We start from the raw sequence: 20331 nt of genomic DNA on the forward strand, positions 1-20331 counted from the left end.
AAGAAGACTTGAAAGAGGGGACAGGGTCATTTGTCAAACACCTTTGATGCTGTAAAATTGTAAGTCTCCTCTGTTTCATTGATCTACCTTTCAATTTCTTAGCCAGTACCAAATAATTACAATAATTACTGCCTTATAATATAGTCTAAAATTTGCTAAACCTCCTTCCTTTACTTTTTTTTTTAATGAATCAGCTCTTTGTTGTGATTACAAATCTACAAAGGAGGAATCATGGCAGAGAACAGCTATTCAGGAGAGGAAACCAGAGTGGGGAGGAGCCTGATACATCCAACAATCCTGGTTCTCCCAGAAAACCTCAGCAGGATGAGTGTTGCTGCAGTCACCATTCAGTCAGTGTGGCCCAGGCTGGAAGCCCAGAGTGGACTAATTGTTTTGGGTCTGGCTGTCCTTCCTTTACTCTTGACTTTTTTTTCTTCCAATTGAACTCTGTTAGTATTTTTTTCTAATTCAGTAAAATAATTTTTGGTAATTTAATTGTAATAACATTGAATATATAAATTAGTTTACATAAAATTGTCATTTTTGTTATTTTGGTCCTGCCTACAATTAATATCTTTTCCCTTGTTTAAATATGGTTTTATTTGTAGAAAAATAATTTTTATAATTTTGTTCATATAGTTCCTGGGTTTGTTTTGGTAGATGTATTCCCAGGTATTTTATACTCTTTAAAGTTATATGAAATGGAATATCTTGGGGCGGCTAGGTGGTACAATGAATAGAGCACTGGCTGTGGAGTCAGGGGTACCTGAGTTCAAATCTGGCCTCAGACATTTAATAATTACCTAGCTGTGGACAAGCCACTTAACCCCATATGCCTTGCAAAAATCTAAAATAAAATAAAATGGAGTATCTATTACTAGTTCTTCTTGCAGGGTTTTGTCTGTGGAGGAAAACTGACAGTTTATGTGGATTTATGTGGACCTGCTACTTTACTAAAATACTGTTTCAACTAATTTTTTTAGTTGTCTTTGGAGTTTTCCAAGTATATCATCTACAAAAAGAAACAATTTTATTACCTCATTCACTATTCTGAATCCTTCTGTTTCTCTTTCTCCTGTTATTGCTATTTCTAGGATTTCCACTACAATACTGAATAATAATGATGACAGTGGACATCCTAATATCATATCTGATTTTACTAGGAAGACTTCTAGTTTATCCCCATTACAAATGATGTCTGCTGATAATTTTAAGTAATTTTTGTTTATCAGATTTAAGGAAAAATCCATTTATACTATACTTTCAAGTATTTTTAAAAGCAACTTTTTAAAAAAGTAAATTTAAACTTTATCAAAAACTTTTTTTGAATCTGTTGATATGATATTATCTTGATATATGATTTATTTTTATTATTGCTTTCCTGCTATAAATATCACTTGGTCAGTATATAATCTTTGTAATATATTGTTGTGATCCCTTAGCTAGTATTTTGTTTAGGATTTTTTGCATCTAAGTTTATTAATGAAATTGGTCTACAATTTTCTTTTTATGCTTTTACTTTTCCTGGTTTAGCTATCAATATCATATTTGTTTCATAAAAGGAGTTTAGTAGAACCCACTCTACATAACATTTTGAATCATCATCACTGGAAATTTACTGCAGCCTACTTAGACCTGGCATAGATCTTCCCATTGCCCTTGAGCTTGCTACAGTTTTAATGACTTTGAGATTGTGACACAGTTTCAGATAGCACTTTAAGGTTCATAAAGTACTTTCACTACATTATCTCACTTGAGATAATATCTGCTGCTAGCATTATGAACTTGCCTAGCAAGCCTACAACAAAGAGAAATAATTGAACTCCTGTCTTTCCTTTTTTTTTCTGTTTAATGAGAAATTATTCTTTGATTTCATATACTAATTTAGAATCCTCTCTTTCTAGAATATTTTCCTTGGCAGAGGGAAAAGTCTGATCAAATAGCATTTTTCCTCCATCTACCTCCACAAGTTTTCCTGCTAGTATGAATGAAATATGGAAATTCCACCTGTTCTAGTTTCACTCCTGGTACAGCAAAAACAAGTGAGGAAATGACACAGAGTAGGGAACCTAGATAAGGACAAATAAATGGGAGAGGAAAACTCAGTTCAGAAAAATCAAAATTCCATAGTGTAATGTGCTCATCCAGATGTCTGGTTTATACCTTTTCTCTATCATGCCTCCTTTTCCAGTGCAAGAAGAAACTTCAGAAATGCCAAGTCAATATAATAGCTTCTCCACTGACAATTACATTAAAGAAATGGACTTTTGCAGTGTTTCTAATCTAGGCTCTGTCTGTTCCAATCTCCCTCTGTATACAGGAAGGATGGGAACAGAGAAGAATATGGAAAAAGTCAGTCTGTAAGGATTCCTCTGTCTACCAAAATAACAAAATAACTCTCCATTCTGGACATAAGCTGCTAAGAATTTTATGAATGATCTTCTAGATAGAAATATATAAAATATTGGTTTATGATTTTTATACTAAAAGAATGGATGAGAGATTTATATAGTAGGATAGAATCTGAGCAAAAAGGAACCTTAAAAGAAACCTCTAGTCCAATCTGCCTTATTTATGGAAACAGGAACAAGCAACTTAAGTGTCATGTCCATGCTTTCTAAAGGTAAGTTGAGCCATCTTTTGTCTTAACTCTTACTTAGCACTTTGTCATTGAATGGATGTGGTCTCAGGCAAATTGAAACCAGGGAAAGAACTTAATTTAGAAAGACCAAAGTCACCTACTGGATCCTGGTTTGTATTGGCCCTAGACTTTGCTGACTCTGGAGGAGAGAGTGCGATTGATGATTTTGAGAAACTTTACCTCACATATCCAATTCATGTACAAGTCAAGATATCATCCTATGATGTCATTGATCTTCTTAAAGAAAAAAGGCAAACAACAATGATGACAATGACAACGACGACTTGACCATGGTCAGATAGTCAGTTGCAAAATTGGGACTAGGACCTAGGTCTCCTGACTTCCAGACCAGAACTCTTTCCTTTAAATAATTTTCCAAATCTTTTCTCCTCAATTTTCCCCATAACTTCCCATTCTGAATCTCTCACTTGAGGACATAGGCTCTTTATTTTTTTTTATTTATTTATTTGTTTGTTTGTTTATTTATTAGGTTTTTTCGAGGCAGATGGGGTTAAGTGGCTTGCCCAAGGCCACACAGCTAGGTAATTATTAAGTGTCTGAGACTGCATTTGAACTCAGGTACTCCTGACTCCAGGACCGGTGCTCTATCCACTGCACCACCTAGCCACCCCTCTTTATTTTTGTTTTGTTGGGTTTTTTTTTTTAGGTTTTTTGCAAGGCAATGGGGTTAAGTGGCTTGCTCAAGGCCACACAGATAGGTAATTATTAAGTGTCTGAGGTCAGATTTGAACTCAGGTACTCCTGACTCCAGGGCCGGTGCTCTATCCACTGCGCCACCTAGCTGCCCCATGCCCCTCTTTATTTTCAGAGAAAATTAAAGCCTCTTCTCTTGTTCCCTTCATCTTAAAAGTCTTTGACATTATCTCCTACTCTCTTAGCTTAGAAAAGGAAGCACAAAATTGATTGACAAAAGCAACTTTTTAAAAACTAGAATTGACCAATGGAAAAGGAGATGCAAAAGCTAATTGAGGAAAATAATTCCTTAAAAATTATAATTGGGGGCATCTAGGTGGCGCAGTGGATAGAGCACCGGTCCTGGAGTCAGGAGTATCTGAGTTCAAATCTGGCCTCAGACACTTAATAATTACCTATCTGTGTGGCCTTGGGCAAGCCACTTAACCCCACTGCCTTGCAAAAAAAAATTATAATTGGGTAATTGGAAGTTAATGATTCTCTGAGACATCAAGAAACCATCAAACAAAATCAAAACAATGAAAAAGTTGAAGAAGATATAAAGTAATTCATTGGAAAACAACTGACCTGGAAAATAGATCCAGGAAAGATCATTTAATAATGATAATATTATCTGAAAGCCATGATCAAAAAAGAGCCAAGACAATAGCTTTCAAGAAATTATTAAGGAAAACTTCCTAATATCCTGGAATGAGTCAGCAAAATTGTCATTGAAAAATTTCACCAATCACTTCCTGAAATTCCAAAATGAAAATTACACAGAATATTGTAACCAAATTCCAGAATTATCAGCTCAAGGGAAAAAATCCTGCAGATAGCCAGAAGAAACAATTCAGAAACCAAATAGTCACAGTCAGAATTACAGAGAAGTTAACAGCTTCAACCTTAAAGGATCAAAGTCCTGGAAGATGATATCTCAGAATGTATAGCCGCTTGGATTACAACCAAGCAAATAGGGGACTTTCAAACTTTTCTGGATATTCCTTCCTCTTTTAACTTTAAAGAACTCTATTTCCTCCTGATTCTTTCTCAGTCTCTTTTGACATTTCCTTAGAGAGGGGCAATGTGTATTGAGATTGTGAGGGTGGTCTTCCATATTCTAGCTTGGGATGTTTGTGTGTACATTAAAGGGAAGCAGAAAACATTTCTAGTCTCTTTTCTCCCTACCTTTCTTCAAGGGAGAAGCAAGAAGTTGAGGGGAAAAGTTATTCTGATTTGAACAGAGGAAGGGTATACTGGGCTAGAATTATTTATATCTGCGTTCCTAAATATTGTAATATTAGGGGATAGAATTTTCAGTTTCAATCCAACTTCTGATTACTGCTCATTATTAGGGAAGAGGAAGATCCCTAAGTTTATATCCAAATTTCCCATCAAATTCCTGTTCTACAATGAACAGTGAAGAGCAAAGAAATATTTATATCTAAATCATAGCAAAACAGTTATCTGAGGAAGTATACGTAGGAGAATATGTTCTAGACAACAGAAGGAAAGAGCTATCCCATTGGGAGGAAGGTAACTCAGTTTAACCAAGAGAGAGAGTTATAGATATCACCCAAAGGGAGTATGCTAAACTCAGATAGGAACATGATGGAGATTTCTGACTCCTCTTATGTCTTCTCAGTCTTTACCTTCAGCAATCTGAAGTGCCATTGTTTTTATCCATCATCCCTCTGCAAAATGGGAGCCAGAAACCCCCTGAGCAACCTAGGACAGTCTCCATAAGAATTGAAGAGACATGAGCTCTCCCACTAGCCCCATGCTTCCCAGTCCAACAGGCAAAACAAGACTGGGCATTTATCTCTATGCCTTTGTCCTTGTAACCCTAGCAGCTAGTAAGATCTTGGACATAAAGGAGACATTTAATAAGAAATGCTAGTTAATTGACTGATTTACATGACAATGACTCTCCTAAATAGTTTCTGAACTGATGAGGGTCATAGACTCATATAATTTTGAGTGCTTAATGAATATTAATAAATAATAGCTATATAATCCTAATCATCATGGTGGTTAAGTTATAAGGGGCAAAGTTCATTCTAAGACAAGAGATTGAAAATTCCCTGTTAAATGAAGCAAAGAAGATTCTTGCAAGTCAGGGATATCAAATCAAAATAGAAACAGAAACTGATCCCTTCAGGTACACATATTGATTTAGAAACCATAAATTAATATTACCAGTGTTCTATTGTATTTTTGTTTATTTGAATCAAACATTTCCTAATTATGTTTTAATCTAGTTAGGACAGTACAGGGGAGAGGCTGTGAGTGTGACATCTTTATTGTAAATCACCAGATATTTAAAGAGCAGTAGTTCTAGGACACATTCTCAGATTTCTATATTCTATTCTATATTCATAACCCTTTCCAAACACTCTTGTGGCTATTAACTCATGACCTTATACCTTAGCTCTCCAGCAAAAATATTTATTGAAGCACCATTCTCTCTGTCTGGAAATTCTCTTGCAATGACTTTGGGAGCCTAAGCCTGCTCCTTAGAAATCTCAATTTCAGAAATAATGATAGAGAATCATTTCAAAGTTGAATAATCCAGCTGGATTTTCTAAATAAACTATGTCGTTTTTGAAGGATCATTTTACTTTCTCTTTGTTATTTATAGCTTTAGTGTCTCTTTTAATTACTAGAGGTAGCATTTCTAGAACTATGTTAAATAGTAGTGGGGAGGGAGAATATCCTTACTTGCTCCTGTATTTATTGGATAAACTTTCTGTGATTCATCATTTCAGATAATTCTAGCTCTTAGTTTTAATCTATGTTTTTATGTTAAAGAAGCGTCCTTCTATTCTTATGCTTTAGAAAATTTCAAACATAAATGAGTAATATATTTTTTAATAAAATACTTTTGACATTTTTTAATAATCATGTATATTTGCTATTTATATGATTACTGAGCTACTTTTCTAACGTTGAACCATCCTTGAATTCCTGGTTTAAAGCCAACTTAGACTCATACTTAATAATCTTTTGCATATATTTTTATAAGCCTTTTGTTTAAGATTTTATTCAACATTTTGCATCAATATTTACTAGTGAGAACCAGCTAATATTCTTTCTATTTGTCCCTCCTTGGCTTGGGTATCAAAACTTTTGTCATTGTTGTTATTCAGTCATTTCAATCAAGTCTATTTCACTGTGGACCCATTTGGATTTTCTTTGCAAAGATGTTGGAGTGGTTTGCCATTTCCTGCAACTCATTTATAAATGAGGAAAATGAGGCAAACAGTGCTATAAGACTTGTCCAGGAACACAAATCAAATAAGTGTTGAAGGCTGGATTTGAATTCAGGCCTTCCTGATTCCAGGCCCAGGCTTTATCTACTGCATCTCTCTAGTTGCTCATCAGAACTCTTTTTCTCATTAAAGTAATTTGACAGAATATATTCTTTGTCAATTATTGAGAATATATTTTAGAACATGGCTATTATTTTTTTCTTTTAGATAGAATTCACTTAAAATTCTTTCTGAACCATAAATTTCTTCCTTTGATAGTATATTTATGGTTTGTTAAATTGATCATTCTGGGATTAAATTGTTTAAAATATTCATTTCTTATCTGATTAATTTGATTATTTATGCTTTTGTAAATTAATGTTTCTTTTATATTTTCAGTTTTAGTGATAGTCAGTTTTGCTATAATGGGACATATTCATTCTCTCGAAACACTACTGTATGCAAAAATCACATAATAAAATCATCAGGCTTAGGGAGAAAATGGGGTTAGAAACACAACACTCAAAAAACACTGTCAGTGACATATTAAAAATAGATAAGAACCTAATAAAATCTGTAATACAGTTTTATTCATGTTATACAGTTAAGAAATATATAAATAGGGGGCATCTAGGTGGCACAGTGGATAGATCACTGGCTCTGGAGTCAGGAGGACCTGAATTAAAATCCAACCTCAGACACTTAATAATTGCCTAACTGTGTGACCTTGGGTAGGCACATAGCCCCATTGTCTCAAATAAATAAAACTAAAAAAAAAAAAGAAAGAAAGAAATACTACAACAAATAGTGTATTATCTGTGACTTTGGGCTGCTACTCTTCCTGTGTTCTAGTTCCCAAGGGTATTGTCTGGCAAAGCCTCCTTTTAGTTGGGTAGGTCAAAACTCCAAGCCTTAAAGCAGGCCTGGAGAATCTTTTTTTTCTGCTAATGGTCATTTGGATATTTATAACATCATTTGCCATAAAAAATTATCAACTTAAAATTTAACCTGATATGTTTGATCAAACATTTAATTAATTCACCCCTAAAAAGTTCCTAGATTTATTGGATTTTGAGTCTTCTTGTGCTTGCTCTGGAATAGCCAGACCAAATTATTTCAGTGACCTTGCATAACCTTGATGTTCCTGGCCCCTACTTTAAGGCTGAAGGCCATGATGAAAGATGTTGTGGTAGGGGTGGTTGGGATGGTGGTGGTAGGGCATATAAATCCTCTGTTATCTATAGCTTCTACTGCACCAGAAGATATCCAATAAATATAGCACTTTACTTTGAAAAAGATCTGGTTTGCTTGTACAAATGAACGTTGAAAGAATTTGCAGATTGAGAGTGACTATGAAGGGGCACAGTTTTCTGTGTTTTAGTAGTTTCTCATTGAGGAAACAATGCATAAGCAAACCTGAAATTTGCATTATGCTAAACATTTTTTGGTAATATATCAATCACATTGGAACAAATTATCATTTCCAAATCAAGCATTTTAGAATAACTGTCTGTGTATAGTTTATGTAGTAATTTCTTAGAATTTAAAGAATTTCCTCTGTTGCAAATTCAATTTTTTCATTTAAAATTTTGATAATCTGATTTTACTCACTTTTATGAGGACTTAAATTAGCTAATGTTTGCTTTTGTTAGTCTTTGAAAAAACAGCTCTTAGTTTTGTTTACTGAGTTATTTTCTTTTTATAAATATAAAGTTAGGAGGTGGGACAAATAATCTCTGAACTCTTAGGATTCTAAACTTCGCTTTTTCTTAAGAGTTTGTACATGAGATGTTGTACTGTACAAGAATTTTCAGTGAGATATACCTAGTCATAGATTGAAATATATTAGTGGAGGGCTGACAAGCAAATATAGAAACCTTGTAACAATTTCTCAAGTTCTAAAATAAGAAAAAGACTCTGCTAAATCTTGCACTCTGTAGGAAGGAAATGCTTCTTGCCTTAGCATGTCCACAGTTAAATTTACAGAAAACAATATAAGATGGGATAAGTGTCATTTTTTGAGAAAGGAAAAAAGGGAAGAGAATAAACCTATTTTTAAAATAGTTGAATGCTGAAGTCTGTATAACATTTCCTGATATTATTTCTTTAGGAAAAAGTATCTTATGGGAGTGATGATCAACCCTGATGGACTTGCTCATTCCTTCAGTGCAACAACCAGGGACAATTTTGGGCTATCTGCAATGGAAAATATCATCTGTATCCAGAGAAAAATTATGGAGTTTGAACAAAGACCAAACACTATTACCTTTAATTTAGGGGGAAAAAACAAACCCTTTATCTTATTATGTAATTTTGTGATCTCTTATACTTTATTTTTCTTCCTCAAGAATAGGATTTCTCTCTTATCACATTCAACTGAGATCAAGGTATTCCATGGAAACAATGTAAAGACTAATAGACTGCCTTTGATGGGGGTGGGGGGTAGGGAAGCAAGAGTGGGGGGAAAATTGTGAATCTGTTTATAGATGAACAAATCTGTTTTTGTAATTGGCAACCCAGGCAAAGTTGCTTTTTTGATGATATAGCAGATGTTTCCAATAAATCTCATTCAAAAAGGATCATAATGTTCATTGTGTTTGACAAGTACAAAATTAAGCAAGTTAATTCTATCCAAGAGAAAAGTGCCTACAAAGGCAATCCATCATATGCCTGAAAGTATCAACTGGTAAAATTCTTACTCTACCTGAGTAGAAAGTATCACTTAGATGAGATCCCTAGAAGAACCACAAAGTCAGGTGTTTATGATCTTCTTGTATCCAGTCTATTCCTTCTCTAATTTATCTTTTAAACTACTGCCTTCAAGTCAATATCAATCAATAAACATTTATTAAGTGATTTCTGTATGTCAGATCCTTTGCTAAATGCTGTCAATCCCAACTAAAATCCCATCTTCTATAAAAAGCATTTCCCAGTTCCTCCCCCAATTCTAGTGCCTTCCTGTTGTTGAAGAGTTACAATTTATCCTGTAGATAGTTCATTCAATTGCATATAATTATTTACATGTTGTTTACCCCATTAGAATGTGAATTCCTTGAGATAAAGGATTTTTTTTACCTTTCCTTTTATCCCCAATATTAGTTAAATGTCTTCTACATAGAAGGTATTTAATAAGTGTTTATTGACTCACTAAGTTATTTTCCTTATGTTCCCCTATAATCATATCACTTGTCTATTTAAAAACTTTCACTTTGATTCGACAAGAATCTATTAGCTGCTCAAATATCTATACTAGTCTATACTAGACTGTCTATTGGAATACAAAGACAAAAAATAAAACACTTCATCTTACCCTCCTCTCTCATTACAACAGTTTTTATTAATATATCAAGTACAATACTAAGCCTTGAAGACACAGAGGCAAACACACACAAACACACACACACACACACACACACACACACACACACACACACACACACGAGTCCTTGACCTTGGTGAGTTTACATTATCGTGGAAGAGGAAATATAAATAATAGGTATATACAGGATACAAAATGAAGTTTAAACTTCCCACTGAGGTTTTTCAAAAACCTCTATAATCTGGCTCCAATTTAGCAATTCCAGTCTTTTCTTCTTTTCCCCTTCCTATGGTAGCCAAAGGATTGGGTATTCTAGTGAAGAATCACGACTTGACCCAGGAATGCAGGTATAAAAACAAAATAGAGATTTAGTTAAAAGAAGTTACAATATAAAAGAAGTGATAGAGTTGTTGTAAGAGATTAAAGAAAAACCACAGTGGATTGCTAATGTATCTTGGCAGATCAACTGCCAGGTTAAGCAGAAATCTGAAAGCAAAAGTAAGAGAGAAAGACCCAAATCTCCTTAAATCCCCCCCCACCTCCAGGGTCCATGGGAGAAGGTGGTGATTGGACGTTGCCCAAGTCCAGCATTGGAGAGTGCCTTTTGGGGAGTGGTCGAGGGTCTCAGATTCCTGTCTGGGTGGTTTCAGTTGTTTCAGAACCTTCGGAACCTAGTTTGCTTTACCAAAGAGAATGTAGCCAAGGTCAGACTGCAGGTCAAGGCAGAGTGATTGAGGAAGAGTGAAGATTTACAAAATTTTGTTTCTAATTAATTTCAACTTTCTCTATGCCCATGGCTCTCTGTATCACTATGGTCTATTTTCCAGTCAAATTGGACTAGTCTTTGTCTCTCATTCCCATATTGCTCATGTTATTCATGATAATGAATACTTAAACTGAATGTTTAGAATGAACTCTTTATCCTTTTCATTTGAAGTACCTTATTTATTTAAATTAAATTAATTAAAATTTACTTATTTAAAAGCTCAACTTGGATGTTGCCTTCTTTGTGAAGTCTTTTCCTTTCCCTCTCTCCCTCAAGATGAAAAGTATCCTCTCTTTAAATTTCTTATAGCACATACCCCATTTCACTTTTGCACCATTAGGTTTTACCTTATATGATGTTTATTTATGTGCATATAATGGATATTTATTACTAAATGGTGAGTTTCTTGAGATCCTAAGCTAAAATGAAACCTGCAGTTCTGTCATTCTGAACATTCATGGCTTTCCTTTTGGCTGAAAGTGTATGAGTTCCAAAAGGGCAGTTGACCAATTTTTGTCCTGGATCATACTGAAGTAGAGAAAATATTTATAGAGAATATATAAATATTTTTTAAATTTGTAAATAAAAAGTCTTATAAATATTAAAATACATGGTCAGTACTGACCATGTGTCTTCCTCTACGCCCCCATTCCATTATTCAAATTATTGAGATGGAGCTCAATCAGAAAAACTGTGTGACTCCAGGCAAAGTCATTTAACCTTTTCAAATAACAGTTTCCTTATCTGAATTTGAGAGAAAAATGGATTCAATGACCACCAATTCCAACTCTGAATTGCTATGATCCAAAGACTAACATTCTTTTTTGTGGAAGGATAGATAGGGCTGTATGGGTGATGACTTTTTACTAATTAAGCTGGTAAGTAATTCAGAGAAATTTAAAGTTTATCCACTGATTTGTGACCTTAAATCACTAATTTTACTTCAAAAAGAGCAGAAAGAAACAGGTGATCCATTTGATTGTGAAAAGAAAAAGAGAATTGAACAAGGAAAGGAGAGAAATCCTAGGAAAAATTCAAGTAACTCACTAGCTTCCTCCTCTAACAAGGTCTCTTTTAAGATAACCTGGATCTTTTCCTGTTTTTGTTTACTTTCACTCTATTGTTTTCTCTCCCACAAAGAAAAGTTATTTTGTTTCTATACAATTCAATCTTTTAAAGCTATTGTCTTAATCTCCAGTTAGGACCTTGTCTCTGATTGCTTTACATTTAGGACTAAATTACAAAGAATGTCCCTCTCTGAATTGGTACAGGGAATTCCTCATTTTGAGACCACTAATCCAGTCCTCATCCCTAACCTTTGAAGATATTTGGTGTTTTTTTTAATTCAATTAATCCAGTCCCTGAGATATTAATGATTTTGCTTTTTTGTTGTTGTTGCTTTAAACCAAATTTGTTTGCATAGCTAATCATGTTTTTTTTTTTTGTTGACTGGGATGATTTGAGGTCAAAATATGCTTAATTTGCTGAATAAGATTATTTTCTTTCTCTAAACTGTGAATTTGATTTAAAAGATTCTCAAGTTTTCTGGCTTTTCAAAAAGCCATATACATTATAAAAAGCTAAAGAAAATTGCCATCTGTTTTGGTACAGTGTCCCCAAAGCACCTCTCCCTCTAAAATGATATAGAAAAGAGGACTGCTTTCCTTTTGTGAAATCATTCATTCTTCATGTATGTGGAAATTAGGTGCTTAGTACTTCAGAGTTTAAAAAATGAAATTCATTTCACCTTCATATAAATCCTATGGGGTGAGTAATGCAAAGATATCCTCCCCATTTTATTTGTGACAGCAGACCCAAGGGGAAAACAATTAGTCCAAAGTTTAATATAATAATAGAGTCAAGAACCTGATCCAGTGTATAGTTCCATTGCTGCTCATCCTTTTCAACAATACTATTCTGTCTCCTTTGTCCTTTTATTGGATTTCTGATTTCAGTGATACAAGGAAAGTCCCTTTACCCATGCATGTGACTTGTCCCAGAAAAAACAGGCAACATAAGTCCAAGGCTGTCTATCATCTCAATATATTATCTAGATTATGGATCCAGTTCTAATTTAATAAATTACAATTTATTCTTTATATCTATTTTGTTGTTGTACAATCATGTCAGACTCTTCATGACCCCATTTGTGGGATTTGAATGAAAATCTGACCTCGGGCCCCATACTCTATCCACTGTGACACCTAACTGCCCAATCAGTCATATACTTTTTAACATGCTAGTTACTAAATTTTCTATTTTAAAATTGTTATCATAATGACCTCCTGGGGGAAAATAGTAAGTCATCAAATGTAGTTTAGACATCTTTTGACATCTTCATTGTTAGTGGAGTTTATTTGGTTCTGTTTTCTTCATTTCTAAAATGAGGATGTTGGATAAATTGTCTTCTGAAGATCCTTATGTCCTATATGGATAGAAAGCAACATAGCTTTTTGAAATACACACACACACACACACACACACACATATATATATATGTATATGTATATACATACATATATGGGAAAAAACCTAGTTGTCAGTTTTGTCTAGAAGGCCAGGAAAAGTGTGACCTTAGAAGGGCACCAAAAATGTACTGTTGTCAAAAAAAAATGACCCTCCCCTTACCTCAAACTTTTGGGTTTTTTTTTTTTAAATTGACATTATGGATTACTTTTTCTGCATATTTTTCTGGAATATTTCATATTCTGAATAAATAAATTTCATATTATAAATAAATATTCTACTAAATAAGTACTCTTGTAAAAAAAATGGCCCTCCCCTTACCTCAAATCTTATTTTTTTGAAATTGACAATATGGATTACTTTTTTCTGTATATTTTTTCTGGAATATTTCATATTCTAATTAAATAAATTTCATATTCTAAATAAATAAAAAATGTCAAATTCACAAGTCATTTTTTTTACCAAATTAAAATGTAATTGGGAAGTGTTTAATAAAATAAATAAAAATATAATACAATACAGATAATGTTAGTTTTTGACTTTCTAAGTCAGTAGGATCCATTTCTATTTGGGTTTGACATCCATTGTCCCATATATCAGTGAACCGAGGTAAGAGTGGATGACAAATATATGATAAAAGGATTACCAGATGGTAACTCTATTTTCTCAGACTGAGTATAATAACAATGACAACAACAATAATAAATAGACTTGCTATCCCCAGTTAAACTTACAATTTTATTTTATACAAAGTGCAAGAAGATTCCATGCTTTTAAATCAACCAATTTTGGACAGTGGAATTTCCCAATCACTAATAAGTCAATTTTTCAAAGTTCTAGGTCCTAGAGTTTAGGAAAGTGAGATTTCTCATGATTTAAAACTGGCTTAAAGTCTTTAGTACTTGTTTGTCCCTAGGGCTGTCATCTTCTCTGTGCTTCAGCTTCTTCATCTGAAAAAAATGGAATTAGGCACTTGAACTTGCTAACTTCTAAGATTCCTTCCAATTTTAAATATTTGTTTCTATGTACTAGGTTCTAGGTCCTAGCCCAGGTGGACTTCTCATTTCTTGAATATTATTGACTCCTTTCTAGTTAGTCTTCTTGTTCTTGCTCATCCTATGCTTTCATAATAATTAGTAGTAATAATGATAGCTAGTAAGGTTTGCAAAGCACTTTTCAAACATAATCTCATTTTGAAGTTGGGAGAATGAATTTGGGGGAGGGAGGGGTTTAAGGATGTGAGTTGTTTTGTGAATAAGTCACCACACTCTCTGACTCAGGGAGGTGAGAAAGGCTTAGACTTTAATTCACGGGTTGCTGCAAAAGTTCACAAGTCACTGCAAAAAGTTCACAAGTTACTACATAAAATTTCCAGTTTACTACAAAAAGTTGATAGGTGAAGTTCTTTGGAGAACAAACAGGATAGTTTCAGTAGAATAGTAAAGTAAAGAAGAAACAGCCTCAAGCTGGGCTGGTGAGAACATCAAAGACAGCTAAGAGGGAGGAAAGAGTATGAGAGAATATTTGGGGGACCACATATTTGGGGAGAGACAGCTGCCCTTCAAAGGAAGGTGAGCAACTCAACTGAGAAGTGAGCCAGCTTTTAAGGGAATGGTGGGGAGCTGGAGGAGGAGGAGGAGGGAGGAGGGGAGGAAGAGTAGCTGGAGAGAGCAAGAGGTGAGGTCATTAGGGATATGTAGATGAGAGACAGAAGCTCAAATTCTTAATCTTTTCAGGCCAAGGCAGGGATCCATTTTTTGTTGATTGGGGCTTTTGTGCCTGGGAGCAGGGATTTAACTGAGTCCTTGCTATTCATTGACCTCACATTTCTTGGACAAAGCAGTGGGGCAGAGGTCAGTATCAATGTAAGGTACATAGTGCAGAGAGAAAGATTATTTATAGAATATATATCTCTTATATATATCTTCAATTTGATCCTTAATACAACTTTGAGGTAAGTAATTCCATTAATCCCCATTTCATAGATGATAAAATGGAGACACCACTAGCTGTGAGACCTTGAGCAAATCATTTAATCTCTCTCAGTTTCCTCTTTTGTAAAATAAGGTTAATAATAGCATCTAGTTCCCAGGATTGCTATGAGATTCAAATGAAATAAAAATTGTAAAAAAAAAATTGCACCTGACATATAAGTGCTATATAAATGTTGACTATTAGTTATTATTAGTATTAAGGGACATTACTGGGATCATAAAATTAGTCTGATCTGAGAAAGGATTCAAATTCAGATTTTCTTGACTTCAAGTCCAGGGCTCTGTCCATTAGGGCCCACCCCCCCATCTGCATCCTTCGTTTCATCATAGAAACACTTTCCCCTAATGCCCTTTAGCTATGAACAGGCTACAAATAGGATACTCAGTGTTCACTGGAATACCAAAGGTTTTATTTTATAAGAAGTTAATTTACCAGCACTCCCTCCTGCAGAATAAGGAAGGCCAGAATTAACCAGTACAATTATCTTTGTTTTCAATGTTCAAGGAAAGGAGTTGACTGTGCTTAGAAAGTTTTCTGAAAAAGTTATTTTTTCTGTAATTTTATGATTTTTTGATTTCCCCCCTTGTATTGAAGGAGCAAGAGTTTATTTAGCTCTTAGGTAAAAAAACATCATAGTAGAATTAATAGTTGACCTGGGAACCAGGAAGATCTAGGTTTAAGTCTTGACCTTTGACACATCCTGCCACTTGGACTTTCAAAATGATCCAGATAACTTTCTACAAGGTTAAGTTGCAGAGAAGGTGTTGGCCTTTCTTGGTAAAGAGAGTTTTCTTATTTAAGAAATACTATACTAGTTTTTTGTTGAGGAAACACAAGGACTAGCAAAATTTCATTATACTTGGGATAAATACAATCTGTGATAATGATGAGGAAGCCCTTTACCATAATGTCTGTAGTGAGAATCAGACCATAGAAAGAATGGTTAGCTGAACTATGTTGTTGCAAAGTTGTTGCCAAAAAAAAAATCACCATCCTGGTGTTATGCCCACTGTTGCTGAAGCCATGAAGCCTCTGTGATATGAGAGGAACCCATATCCTAAAAGTCAAGGATTCTCAGATTAGCAGACCATCACTAGAAGTCCTGTTCCTACTAGATCAGGTGAGTGGGTGATGATTGTTTTGGGCAAGGCAGTGAGAAAGATGTCTTTGTACAATATTCCCCTCACTGTAATCAACATAATATGCATGTCATGCCATCATTCATTTGATGTCATGGTATTCTTTGATAACACAGGACAACATTCCATTTCAAAATAATTTTTGGCAGAAAATCAGAAACAAGAAAATCAAGATTTATGTATGAAGTAGCACCAGGACTGAGGCAGAGGAATTCAGAAAGGTAGATGAATAGATGATGCATTCTAGGCCTGAGATACAGAGCCAGAGTAAAAGTCTTTAGGGTGGGAAATGAAAGTAACAAAAAAAAAGAATCTATTAAGTGCTTACTAGAACAGAAATATTATGCTAAGCATGAGGATATAAATTCAAAAAGTAAGCTGTGTCTTGCACTTAAAGAGCTTGTATTCTAATTGAGAAAGACAAAATTCAGAGGGTTATAGTGACAGTTCAAATCTGGTCTCAGACATTTTCTAGCTGTGTGACCATGGGCAAGTTATTTAATCCTGTTTACCTCAGTTTCCTCATCTGTAAAATGAGTTGGAGAAGGAAATGGCAAAGAACTCTAGTACCTTTACCAAGAAAACCTTAAACTGAGTCACAGAGAGTTGGATAGGACTGAAATAACTGAACAGTTGACCCCTAGAATAGTGTTAGGGTCTGGGTAGTCACTTGGATGGGTTAGTTCTAGGACAACTGATTGATTCCTCCTTTCTAGGAAGGTTTGTATAGATTTGATTAGTTTCTAGAGGAAGGGTTGGGAGTAACATGGCTATAGTACCGTGTGTTGAGTTTAGTAATCATGAAAGCAGAGTCCCAGAGATGGTGATCTAGTGCCTGGTCAGAGGTATTGGGTGGAGTAAAGCATACTGGCTGAAAGATGGCCATAGTGTCACATAAGGCAAATAGCAAACATAATGAGTAAGTTAGTGGAGGAATGAGAACTAAATAAATTTGATTTTGTTTTGTAAGGAGCTTTAAACGTCAAGCTTCAGAATTTATATTTTATTTTAGAAGGATTGGGGATCAACTGAGACTTCTTGAGCAGGGGAGTGATGTGGTCTGATAAGTATTTTGGAAGATTATTTTGGCAGCTGTATGGAGAGGGTAAAGGCTGGAAGCACTAGTAGTTCTTAATGATTTGCAAAGTGATTTAGTTACAAAGACTCTCTAGCTAACTTTAGCCTTTCCTTCTTTTTAAAATTTTTTAAATTAGTTTTTCAATTATATATGATACCTGTCATTTCTACCTATCATTTTTTTCTTAGGTTTTGAATTTTACAGTCCCCCCACCCTCCCTTCCTTCCCCCATCATAAAGAAGTCTGATAATCTTTATATCGTTTCCATGCTATACATTGATTAAAATTGAATTGTGTTGAGAGAGAAATCATATCCTTGAGGAGAAAATAAAATATTAGAGATAAGCAAAATTATGTTGTACATAAGATACTTTAAAAAAAAATATTGAAGGTAATAGACTTTGGTCTTTGTTGAAACTCCACAGTTCTTTTTCTGGCTATAGGTGGCATTCTCCATCAAAGTTACTCTAAAATTGTCCCTTATTATTGCACTGATGGAATGAGCAAGTATGTTTAGGTTGATCATCACCCCCATGTTGCTGTTGAGGGTGTACAATGTTCTTCTGGTTCTGCTCATCTCATTCAACATCACTTTGTGCAAGTCTTTCCATAGCCTTTCCTTCTAAGAATGCTAGTTCTCACTTTGAAATTCTAAAGCCACTCAGAAAAAATGAAAACACACATAACTCAGTAAGACTTTGGCTCTGTTCTCTTCATTAAGAGACACTCATATAAAACAATCCAGGTGCTGCATATGAAACACATATATGGTGTTCAAGTGTGCAATAAGTTTAGCTAAATATGTTAAAAAAATTAACCCTAAACATCTGCCCTTAACATATATATGCATATACAAGCATACATAACATATATATATATAAAAGATAAGTATACCATTTGGATATGAAGACACTGATAACATATTTTTTCAAGTGGCATACAAACGTTCACAGTTTGTTTCCTTAGAGCAAGTTTAAAATCCCTTTCAGAGAGTGGAGGTAACCCAAACTAGTGGCACAAGTCAAGGTGATTCTGCCTGGCAAGTCAATTATTTGTTTGCCTGTTTCCTTATCTATAATGAGGATGATGATTAAAAAACAAAACAAAACTACAGCTCAGGTGGCTGGAAGATTAAGAGATATTTGCAAAGGGCTTTGCAAACCTTATATTACTATATATGGCAGCTAAATGTTGACTGGATGTTCCCTGATGCATGTTATAGTGATTCCTAACGTTCTTCTTACATTTAACAGTTTAGCTTTAGATGCAGAAGGTTTGGGTTTGAAAAGAAATCTATCTATCTATCTATGTAAAATACATGTGCGTATGCATGCACACACATGCATGTATACATATGCAGGCATATATGCACCCACATATCAGTTATAAGCACGCATGTGTATGCAGTCTATGCACGCACATATCGGTCATAGGCACGCATACATCTATAGGTATGCCTGCATGTAGACACACATACGTATGTACACAATGCGCACATGCATGTATACACTTACAACACACGCATGTACACACGTATGTGAGCATGTACATATATGCACACATACATGTAAAGCAAGAAACATGTACATGTGTGAGATCTTGGTTTGCATCCCTTAGTTTGCATGTGTCCTCTCTCCCCCATCAGGTAATAGGGCAGGGAATGCATTTTTTCCTCTTTTTGTCTCCCCAGTGCTCAGCAGTGGCCGGGGGGTAGCAGGCACAATATTGATTCCTCTGTCCGTGATTTCCTATTGATCCTGTCTGACCTGTTTGGCAAACGTTAGCGCTCGGAGCCCCTCATCGGATTGTCAGCGCTTTCAGGGTTTAATGTAGGCGATAGCTTTTCCGCTTTTAATTAAGGCCTCCGGGGGCTCCCTGCTGGTTGGGGCCGCAGCACCCAGACGCATACAAAGCCGGGTGTAAAGACTGTGAACTTCAGGGGCCGACACTGTCTTCTGCTGTTGGACTGGATCTTTTTGGACCGGGACTTCAGGTGGAGTGAGCCGGCCTCTCGGGGAGGAGGGGTTCCTTGAGAAGGTCGGGACCCGCCCCCGGCCTGTGTCCTCTGCACGGCCCCTTCGGCCGGCCGCGCACTCTGGGGCAGCCTTTCCCTCCCCCTCGGCCGGTCCCGGTCCCGGTCCCGGCCCCGGCCCCGGTCCCGGTCCCGGTCCCGGCCCCGGCCCCGGTCCCGGTCCCGGCCCCGGCCCCGGCCCCGGCCCCGGCCCCGGCCCCGGCCCCGGCCCCAGCCCGCCGGGTCGCTCGTCACTCGCGGCTCGCGGCTCGCGGCTCTCGCTCTCCCGCGCTTCTCCTCTGTCACGCCGGGCAGCCGCGCCTTTTATGTCCGGCCGCAGCCAATGAGCGCTCTTCTTTCCTTATGGCCAGCCGAGAGGCCAATGGCGGCGCGGCTGGTGTAATCTTCGTCCGCTCGGCTGTGCTCGGCTCTCTTCGCTGTTGCTGCCTTCCCGGGGGCGGTCGCTTCGCTGCCAGAGACGCTTTCTTTTTTTTCCGGGTTCGGAGCCGTTCCGGATGCTTTAGGTTGCCGGATGTCTGATCTCCGGATAACTGAGGCGTTTCTGTACATGGATTATCTGGTAAGGCCGGCCGTGTCCGCGCCGGGGGCGCGCTGGGGTCCCCTCGCCCTGGCCGCCCGCGCCTCGCCCGCGCCGCCGCCGTCCCTCCCCTCTCCTGGGGCGGGCGCAGCGCGGACGGACCTGCCCCCCCCCCCGGGGCGCTCCCCCCCCCCCCCCCGCGGCCCCTTCCCCTCCCCTCCCCCTCGCGGCGGGGCGGGGGCCGACAGGTAAAGGTGCAGCTTCCCCGCCCGCCCGGGGAAAGATCACGGCGCGGGGCCGGCGGGGCGGGGGCTGCCCGGGGACCCCCGGGACCCCCGCCCGGGGACCCCCGCCCTCTGCCCGCGCCCGCCCCGGCTATTAAAGACCCGTAAGCCGGGCGGGCTGGCGGGGGCGCGGGCAGCCGCCCCGATTGT

General features: G+C 36.9%; 1 protein-coding gene across 7 annotated transcripts in view; it reads left to right on the forward strand.

Annotated features, from left to right (window-relative positions):
* The first annotated feature begins 19788 nt into the window (after positions 1 to 19788).
* The window catches only part of ARL15 (ARF like GTPase 15), a 521133-nt gene continuing 520590 nt past the window's right edge, over positions 19789 to 20331 (forward strand). For 6 of the 7 annotated variants that reach the window (XM_074202516.1, XM_074202520.1, XM_074202517.1 and 3 more), the window contains exon 1: positions 19789 to 19939. In XM_074202516.1, the coding sequence (XP_074058617.1) occupies positions 19892 to 19939 (48 nt within the window). In that variant the 5' untranslated portion in view covers positions 19789 to 19891. The remainder of the gene's footprint in view (positions 19940 to 20331) is intronic. The other variant, XM_074202523.1, reaches the window with a different exon arrangement.

The sequence above is a fragment of the Macrotis lagotis genome, chromosome X (assembly GCF_037893015.1).
Source record: "Macrotis lagotis isolate mMagLag1 chromosome X, bilby.v1.9.chrom.fasta, whole genome shotgun sequence".
NCBI classification, from domain to species: Eukaryota; Metazoa; Chordata; class Mammalia; order Peramelemorphia; family Peramelidae; genus Macrotis; species Macrotis lagotis.